The following is a 9,889-nucleotide window of genomic DNA, read 5'->3' on the forward strand; positions in this document are numbered from 1 at the left end:
CAATGGCTTCGGAGGGGACGTATATGCTCGTCCAACCTATGGGGGTGCGTGCCCGCCGATGTCCGCGAATGTCACCGACTTTGTCTGCCGCGAAGACCTATACACTCCGCGACCAAGACCTGAAGAGAATTTCCAGCAATTCTCTTGCCATCAGCGTAGAGATCATTGCTCTTACTCCAGTCGTACATCGCGCCGACCGCCGGACAACTACATCGTCCCGGAACCACCATCCGGATATTCGTCGCGGCCTACCATGCATGAACAGCTGACACACCACTTTTTGAGCGACCTCTTCGGTGTGCTACTGGTGTGGTGCCGCGGGTCACATTTCCCGCTACTGCAATCGGCGCACATCGTTCCGGAATCCCCCGACGGCACCGAACCGACGCATCGTCCAGCCCTACATCGACAACTATCGGCCAGAACATCCTTCCCGGGGGAGCCGTTTTCAAAACGAAGGGCACCGCAGCAATTCGCCAGCGTCTGACCGTAGTGTGACACCACCTCCGTCATTTCGTGTGCGCCGCTCCCAGTCTCCACGGCGCCGACCTCCACCACCAACGCAGGAAAACTCGCCAGCGCGGCCAATGGAGGTGAGGTTGCTGGACAATGTGCGCTGCTACCTATTATTCCTCCGTCTGTGTCCATGTTAAAGAACAAGGTCAATGTGATTGTTGATGGTTTGCCAACGATGGCGTTGGTAGACACTGGTGCTACAGTTTCTGTAATGAGTTTAAATTTTAGCAACCATTTGAAGAACAAAGTTATGTTTGTTTGGGACAAAACTGCAAATTTTTATGGAGTAAGTGGAGAGTTATTGTATCCGGTTGGGGTATGCAGCGTTAAAGTTTCCTTTACACAGTATTTCCGGCGGAGTTTGCAGTACTGCCCCGATCTACACACGACGTAATCTTGGGAATTGACTTCTTGCGTATGTGCGGCGCTACAGTTGACTGTCGAACGGGAGAGCTAAGTGTTAGTGGTTCTCTTCCTCGTGAACTTTTGGAAGAGACATCAAATTATGAAGACGTTTTGTGTGTGTGTGATGAAGTCGTCATACCGCCACATTCAGCAGTGTGTGTCCAGGTATCCTGCTCCCGAGCTATTAACGACTCTTTTGAGGCTACTGTGGCGCCTCTTAATTTCCAGTGCGTAAAGAAAAATGCGTTAGTGCCTCATTGTTTGGTTCGCGTGAAAGAGGGCCGTACCGGACTGTGGACTATAAATTGCTTATCGGAACCAGTTGTTTTTCCAGCGGGCTCCAAACTAGCTTCATGTAGCGCAACTCTCCCGAATTGTGTAGCTGTCGTTACTCCTTCCCTAGACAACCCCGCTACTAACTCACCTGTTGACGAAAAGCTTCTTCCGATGATCAGCGCATCGTTGAACACCTCACAACGACAGATGTTGAAGAACCTCTTGTCCCAGCACATATCCGTCCTTGATTTCACGCAGTCCGACGGCTCGCAACGTTTTCCGCTGTCGTGCGCACGCCACAGGATTAACACGGGATCTGCTCAACCGATCCGTCAAAAGCCGTATCGCGTGTCGCCGTCAGAGCGCAAGGTGATCACCGAGGAAGTTAAAGACGTGTTGAACAGGGGCGTAATACAGGAATCCTCCAGTCCTTGGGCTGCTCCCGTGATATTGGTGAAGAAAAAAGACGGAACATGGAGGTTCTGCATTGACTATCGTCGCCTCAACTCCATCACTAAAAAGGATGCGTATCCTCTCCCACGCATCGACGATGCCATAGATTGCCTTTTCTCCACGTCTTATTTCTCTTCAGTTGATTTGCGATCGGGTTATTGGCAGATTCCGATGGACCCTGCTGACAAGGAAAAAGCTGCATTTGTTACGCCGGACGGCCTATTTGAATTTAACGTGATGCCCTTCGGCCCATGTAATGCGCCGGCCACATTTGAAAGATTTATGGGCACAATACCTCGTGGCCTCAAGTGGGAAATCTGCATGTGCTATTTAGACGATGTTGTTATTTTTGGCCGGACTTTTACTGAACATAACAAGCGACTCGCTGTTGTTTTAGATAGCCTACAGAAGGCTGGCCTTGTCCTGAATTCCAAAAAGTGCCGTTTTGGTGAACGTCAAGCGCTGGTACTCGGGCATCTCGTCGACCGATGGAGTTCGGCCAGATCCACAGAAGACTGCAGCAGTTGCAGCATTCCAACGACCACAGACTCAAAAGCAGCTCCGCAGTTTTCTGGGCCTGTGTTCCTACTTTCGACGATTCATCCCAAGGTTTGCCGACGTCGCCTACCCTCTGACATCCCTTCTACAAAAGGACGTCCCTTTCGACTGGACCTCAGATTGCGACGCGTCTTTCCGCCAACTAAAGATTCTGCTTACGTCACATCCCATACTACGGCACTTCAACCCCTCCGCTCCGACTGAAGTCCACACTGATGCAAGTTGGATTGGTGTTGGCGCTGTGCTTGTGCAACATTCGACAACAGGCGAGCATGTAATTGCGTATGCAAGCCGTTCCCTCAGCAAACCTGAGCGTAACTACACTGTTACGGAGCAGGAGTGTCTCGATGTAGTTTTCGCTGTTCAGCGGTTTCGGTGCTACCTATATGGACGCCATTTCACGGTTGTGACGGACCATCATGTCCTGTGTTGGCTTGTCAATCTTCGTGATTCATCTGGTCGTCTGGCACGCTGGGCCCTTCGTCTGCAAGAGTACGACTTCCCTGTTTCGTACAAGAGTGGCCGCAAACACGCCGATGCAGACTGTCTTTCACGTCTTCCTCTTCCTACGACCGAATGTGACTCTGGTGATTTCGATCATTACATCGCCTCCGTCGTGCCCGAGTTTCCCGACGCCTCGGCTCTGCAGACTGCGCAAGAGACCGATATAACCCTCGAGCCCCTGCTTGCGGAGGCGCGGGATTCCACTGCTTCCAGCCCATTTTGTCTCCGTGATGGCCTTTTGTACAAAAAGGCTTACTCAAGCACCGGTACGAATGTTCTGCTTGTGGTTCCCGAGAGCTACCGCTCGTGCATCTTATGCGCCATGCACGACGACCCCACTTCCGGTCACCTGGGCTCTGCAAGAACGCTCCACCGTGCCCGCGACCGGTTTTATTGGCCAAAGATGCGCCAGACGACTGAGCGATATGTGGCGAGCTGCACTGAGTGCCAACGACACAAACGCCCTACGTCCACGCCACAGGGCCTGCTGCATCATGTGACTCCACCACGTGGCGCATTTGAGAAAATCGGAATCGACCTTATGGGTCCCTTCCCGAAGTCATCCGACGGAAATCGTTGGATCGTGGTTTGTGCCGACTACCTCACCCGCTACTGCGAAACGGCAGCTCTTCCTTCAGCCACCGCTCACCACGTGTCCCTGTTCTTGCTCCGTTCTGTGATCCTCCGCCATGGACCTCCGCGAGTGATCATCAGTGACCGAGGTCGCCAGTTTATGGCAGATGTTGTGGAAGAGCTTCTTCGTATGTGTGCGTCGCATTTTAGGCATTCCACACCATATCACCCTCAAACCAACGGCTTGACGGAGCGCACAAACCGCACACTCACAAACATGCTATCTATGTACATCGCATCTGACCACAAGAATTGGGATACTATACTGCCATTTATAACGTTTGCATTCAACACTGCAACCCATGAGACTACTGGCTACAGCCCGTTCTTCCTGCTATATGCCCGTCCACCACGGTATTGTCTAGACACCATTCTTCCTTACTCCGTCCATAATGAACCGTGCATCGCGGAAACTCTTTGCCGAGCCGAAGAAGCTCGCCGTCTCGCCCGTTTGCGAATTCTCGCTTCGCAAGAGCGTTCAAAAGCTCGGTACGACAGCCGGCATAACCATGTGTCTTACGCCCCTAGAGATTTAGTGTGGCTTTGGCCCTCTGGCGACCTCTCCGAAAGCGTGGTTTAGCCCAGAAAATGTTGACGCATTACGCTGGCCCTTACGTTGTGCTTGAACGCGTCAGTGAAGTGAACTACCAAATAGCACGTATGACAGCAAGTGGTCGTCGTTCAGTCAGAACCGAAGTTGCCCATGTCGCCCGGATGAAGCCGTTTCACTCTCGTGGAAACGAATAACTACCTCGCCCGGGGGGCTTCGTCTGCCCAGGGGGAAAATGTAGCAGTACAGAAGAAGACGAAGTTTAGAACACAAGTGAAGGAGAAAGACGTTGGAAAAAGACTCTCGTGCCGGACGCGCTGCCGTTGACTAGCTGAGCTCCCTACCCTATCGTCTTGTTGTTCAGCGCTGCGACGTCATACCCCCTTCGTAACAATATAATGTAATTGAGTGACATTTTGTGTTGATCGCTTTTTTTAATACAGCCAGAAAGTAATCTCCCTTTATGGATTATCATTTTACCATTTCGACAGTAAGGAATACGCGCGAGGCGCCGCCATAGCTTTCATACCACGATTTCCTCAGGCATCGTTCCCTTTCTTTCCTTATTCCCCGTTTATCCCCCTCTGCACGTCTACGGTAGCCTGGGCATTGCCTAATTAACCTTCCTGCTATTCCGTTCTTCTGTTTCTATCTCTTTCCCGGACGTCTTTTGCGTTTCCCAAGAGCCTTTCGCACGCCAGCGCATAAACATTTAACCGACTATAGACCATTTTACCGAGAGTAAGGAAGAGAGGAGGAAAATACTTTCTAACCAGATTCATTGCGCCGGCCCATTATTGCCAGTACCGAGTGGGCTGTCCATTCGCACGCTTCATGCATAGCAGAGCGGTCTTTCTCCTCGGTATATTGTCGTTTGAGCAACTTAAATACCTTTATTAGCGCTCATTTTAGTTGCGATGTCATCGGGACAGCAATGCGTGTTCGTGGACTGCACAAACAATCAAAGAAATCGCAAGATGATTGCCGAAAACGTATGCGGATATGTTTCTGCTTCACCGCTTTCCAGTCCATCCTGATTTAATTCGCCTATGAACGTTTTGTGTGAGCCAGACAGAGTAAGTACCAATGATGGACTCACGAATGATGCCCATTTTACTTCCTTCGCCGTAGTAAAAACGCACGCCGGGCAGTCCGTGCCTGACGCAGGCCCTCCGCGCCAACGATACGGTGGATCTCTTCCGCCAGCGCCAGAAAATCTGTTCTTCACTTAAACAATAAGCCGACAGCAAAAACAAAAAGAAAAGAAAACTTTCTTGCGGATCTCTGGCCCATACCGTGTTGTTGATAACTGCATTACGAACAAGAAAGCTAACTGACGCTGGTGCGGCGCGCGGCTAATCGTCTTCACGCTCCGCTTTTAAGGCGTCACCGAAATTTGCATCTTTCTTTAACTGATACAATGGGATCGGCAGTGAGTCAGTTCCATGAGAGGCTATTTACTCCAACGCTGAGCAATTACAAAGCGCCGTCGTAAATGCCTTCGATGCGAAACAACTTAGGCCTAGCGACGACTAGGGAGTAGCGCTATAGGCAAGAGTGCCGTCGTCCACCGCGCCAGCGGGCTGCGCCGCTTTCGTAGGCGCTGCTGTATGAGCTGCGAATTTGTCGTCTTCGTTAATGGTGCAGCTGAGAGCGCACGTTTTTCGACGTTTTGCTCAACAATACGTCGTGCAAACGATGCTGCAACGACGATACGGGGATACGATGTTGCTGCGCCGCTGGGCGTACACCAAGGCTGCATAAAAGCGCCGAGTACTTTAGACACTACTTCTTTTATGTGTGGTTCTTGAACCATGCTTTAACTTGAAAGTATACATTGTTGAAGCAGGAGTACAGCTCAATCGTATGCTTTTGACACTCGGTCGCCGGCGCACCACAGAGACGCATGGATTCGCCAAGCTCGGTACGCGATAGAAGCGGTTAGCGGCGTAACCGCGGTAAACGCTGCCCGTGCCTTTAATGCCAAATGAAAGCAGAGCAACATCGAACATAAATATGCACTGTCGAGAGGGAATACACGGCATAAAATGGGTCACGTTAAATCAATGCGGCGGTGACTGGAAAGCATATATCGTAGTATCTGTATTCCGCTTTCGGTAGCTGCTCGTATGGTTCATTCGCTGTGTGTTTGTGTGTACAGTTATCATTATGATTATAAATTATAGTTGAAAATGCATGTATCGAGAACGATGCAACCAATATATCCTCACAGTAACTCTGACGAGTTCGTCCTGCGAAAGCGGAGCGCAGTACTTCGCAGTCGCCCCGGCCGCTATGCGCTGTTTCCAACAGCTGCCGCCATGCCAAACGGACGGTGGTTCTCTGGCGCGTTGAAGCAAAACACAAAATAGCCCCAAGGTGTCGGTAAGCTTTCACGAACACCGCAAAACAGCACTTTTACACTGCCGCATCGCAGCGTCAACACGCACAGCACAGCCCAAGATGGCGTCAAGAGGAGCCGGAGCACACTTTCCCAGATTGGCTCATACGGGGTGCCACCATCAAACTAAGATGGCTGCGCCCAGGAATCGAAACTAAAATCGTCTATAGGTGTAAGGCCCAGCGTAGGCCTTCCCCTTCGTGTGTGTGTGTGGAAGACTCTCTCTCTCTGTCTCCCTCCATCTCTCTCTCTCTGCGCTGCTTTCCGCGCTGTAAACAACTCAAGCCGACACAATATGTTAGAAACTTGGTGACGTAATGGTAGCTGGTCATAACGCTGCTTTTCGAAAAAGGTGGGTAGCACAGCCAGTACATAACAGTAATTGATACTTTGAGACTGCGATCGTGGTCCTCAGACATGTAGTCTGCGCCGGCACCTCTTCGTCAATGTTGGAGCTACTTTGGAAATCTGTCGATTCCTCCTGTTTACGACCAAGTCCTTAAACGTTTTAGTTCCTGCATTTAAAAGCTGCTGATAAGTGAACGTGAGAGGTCATCGGCGCTTATGAACAGCAATGCTGCTTTCCGCTCCCATTTTGCACCACTGCGAATATTCCGTTGCCGTTCTTGCTCTTCAGCTGAAACTCGCACAGCCTTTCTGTGCGTACCTGATGCCGAATGTTCGACCGCAAGTATGTCATGACAGACTGATACTGCAACGCTACAGCGTACTTCACTCGCCTCACTGCAACCCGAGGCTTCAGAATCACGGAATGCACCGCAGAGTATCGGTTCCTGCAGGAGCACCGTCGTTTTTCATACTTGGCGCCAATATATAGTAGCAGACGACAGAGCGCTTTTTTCTGTCACTTTATTTCTCTTTCTCTTCAGAATGCGTAACCCAATTGTGTGCTTACGTAAACTGGCACCGTCCTACTGCACACGTCATGCGTACGTCCCAATTTGAACAAAATGGCGAATTGTCGAGAATATAGTGCCCCGGAAAAACGTAATTTAAGTATACGAGATAATAGGCAACTTTAATTTCATTTCAGCGACGACATGGTTCTTAGAACAAATAAAGAAAGAAAAGAAAAAATAAGCAAAGAAAAGTCTTTATGCACACTACTTATATTGTCTCCAGGATGTAATAATTTTTTTATCTTCTGGTTTGGGATTATAGTTACGTTGTTTTTGTTCCATTTGAAGCTGATACCACTTGAAGACACCTACGATGACCATGTTATTTGGACTGGTTTCAACGTAAGTAGCTAAGGGGACGCTCTCTTCTGTCTCCCTTGCTTCGTCGACTTTCAGGCATTCCACGTCAGGCTTTGATTGTGGGCGGCTGTTAGCACGCAAGCGGTCGTATTCTCAAACAGGTTCCTAAGCGGCTCCTCTAGCAGACGCATTCACTGTTCACTGTTGACGGTTCCCTGTTGGAGGGTATTTGTTTATTTATTTATCTATTTATTTCGACGTACTGCTACTCTCTTTCGAGGCTCTTGCAAGATTTAGGTGCATCATATCCATTATAATCACATCACAAATTATGCGAGCGCAAAAGGAGGCACGCACAACGAAAATAATATTGGAAAAATGCAATCATCCTCTGTAGTAATATCAATGTGTATAGTGCGGTATAAAATGCAAAACGGGTACAGCTGATAAAAAATTTCTTCGTAAGTAACACACGAATATCAGTCTAAGATATAATGAATAACTGCGGCCATAAAGAAAGAAAACTGTGCAAAGATACAGAGATTGCAATAATTCTCGGATACTATGCTGATAATATGATGCAAATTGAATACTGAAAGGTGTCAGTATGACATTATACTCTACTAAATGCTGCGAATGTTCGGTTTTAGTTGTCTTCTTAGACGGTGCGACTAGGTAACCTCAGAGTGTATTTTTAAACGATAATTTATCATACGGAAAGATACCTTAAAACGCGAAATTCTGGCAGCTTGATGACGGAAGAGGCAGACGCAATCGATCGCTCAAGAGAGAAGAAAAGCAACGTTTTGCTGTGCATAAAACGCTTAGGTCATTTCTATCAATACACCCATAAAACGCGATAAGTATTTCCCAGTTGCCTGCCACTTACACTCAAAAGTGCAATCCATAAGCCGCAAGTTTTCGCTACACGCTACGCTGAAAACGAGGGAAATCTTTAATAACTAAATTTTTGTTATTCATCGGAAGCTTAGACAATTCTCATTTAGGCTTGAATAAGAATTTCAATAAATATCCTAGAATTTTCTCACAATGAACCGGTGTTCCTGAATCCTGCGCATGGATAAACTCCGCGTACCTTGTGTAGCTGAAAAAGAAAGAGAACGAGCGTGTACCAACGTAATTCGCGTATTGTTAGGATGTCTGTAGAGCGCTGCTATTGCTAAAAGTATATTTGTGTCAGATAGAACACGGTCAGTGAGATGGGCCCTTCTTAGTGCTGCAATGTCGTTCAACTTTACGCATGACCCGCGAACACCTGATTTCCTAATCACTGTTCCTGGTTTTCAGCACCTAGGTTACCGAATAAAGAAACCTCGGCACTTACAATGGTTGTGCATACGTCTGGGTCATTGGCGTTGTTCTTGATAAGCCTCGAGGTGAAATTAAGGGCCAGTCCGATGCCGGTGACGATGAGCCCAGGCACCATCTGCGCCATAGCCACCATTTCGATGCCGCAGCGAGCTTCTTTCCGGTCCCGGAGTCGTCTCCTTCGCTCTTGGCAGCTCGCACTGGTGGATGGGGATGCACGAGCGACGAAGCAAGCAGAGTGTCCTTGCTCGCGAGAGGCTCCGCTGCGTACTCGGAGCTGTCATAATTATCTCTCCCTCCGGCAAGGTGCTTCTGTGATATCGGGAATTTACATGTGGGGTAGAGCAACAAGCGTACGAGAAATTACAGTGGACAGATAAATCAGCAGCATAGCTGGACTCCGAATTGGAAGTGGATCAGTCGACTCTAAACTACAAGGTGAGCTAACTAGCCGACACTCAGGCTAACAGACATCGCTTGTGAATGTTCCAGGTTTGAAAATCGGGCCCCCGTCTACGGAAAGAGTCCTGCTATCAAACCGCGTCTGTGAGTGCAGTATTCGAGGAAAGATTAACCTGTAAAGCGGCAAGCTGGGCTAGTTCATAGTTCATGTTGTAAATGGGTAACTTTAAGCTGTAAAAACACGTGGAAAATTTCTTAGATTGAACATTTTAACCATCTTTCTTCTGAATATTATTCCCATGTCGCCGAGCATTGCAAGGCCTATGAAAAAATGACAAAGGACTGCTCTCCGTTTCTAGATAAGCCAGAAATCCTGTACAAGCATAGGCACCGTCGTGCACGAGATCTTCTCGGGGCATATGTTATTAGGAAAAAAAAACACGTGCATATGGCTCGTGCTTGATGAATGTCAGGGACAGTTTTTGATGCGAGGTCGTAGCAAGGGCACATTTATAGTCATCAGCACGTTGTATTCATTCCCTGTACACATTTCATCTTTCGTTTAGTAAAATTTAGTTGTGAGTCTGCGCGAGTCCTGTCCAATTCTGTTTCTGTTGTCAGTGTTTTCTGTCCGCTGTTGTC

At 48.6% G+C, this 9,889-nt stretch overlaps 1 protein-coding gene across 1 annotated transcript in view; it reads right to left on the reverse strand.

Moving 5' to 3' along the window:
• Window positions 1-9,105, reverse strand: part of LOC146201091 (lipase member J-like) — a 137,032-nt gene extending 127,927 nt beyond the window's left edge. The window contains exon 1 of the mRNA XM_084592997.1: window positions 8,862-9,105. Coding sequence (XP_084449123.1) covers window positions 8,862-8,981 — 120 coding nt within the window. The 5' untranslated portion in view covers window positions 8,982-9,105. The remainder of the gene's footprint in view (window positions 1-8,861) is intronic.
• Between the last annotated feature and the right edge of the window lie 784 nt (window positions 9,106-9,889).

This window comes from Amblyomma maculatum, chromosome 2 (genome assembly GCF_055883805.1).
Source record: "Amblyomma maculatum isolate TAMU_Amacu chromosome 2, ASM5588380v1, whole genome shotgun sequence".
Classification (NCBI taxonomy): Eukaryota; Metazoa; Arthropoda; class Arachnida; order Ixodida; family Ixodidae; genus Amblyomma; species Amblyomma maculatum.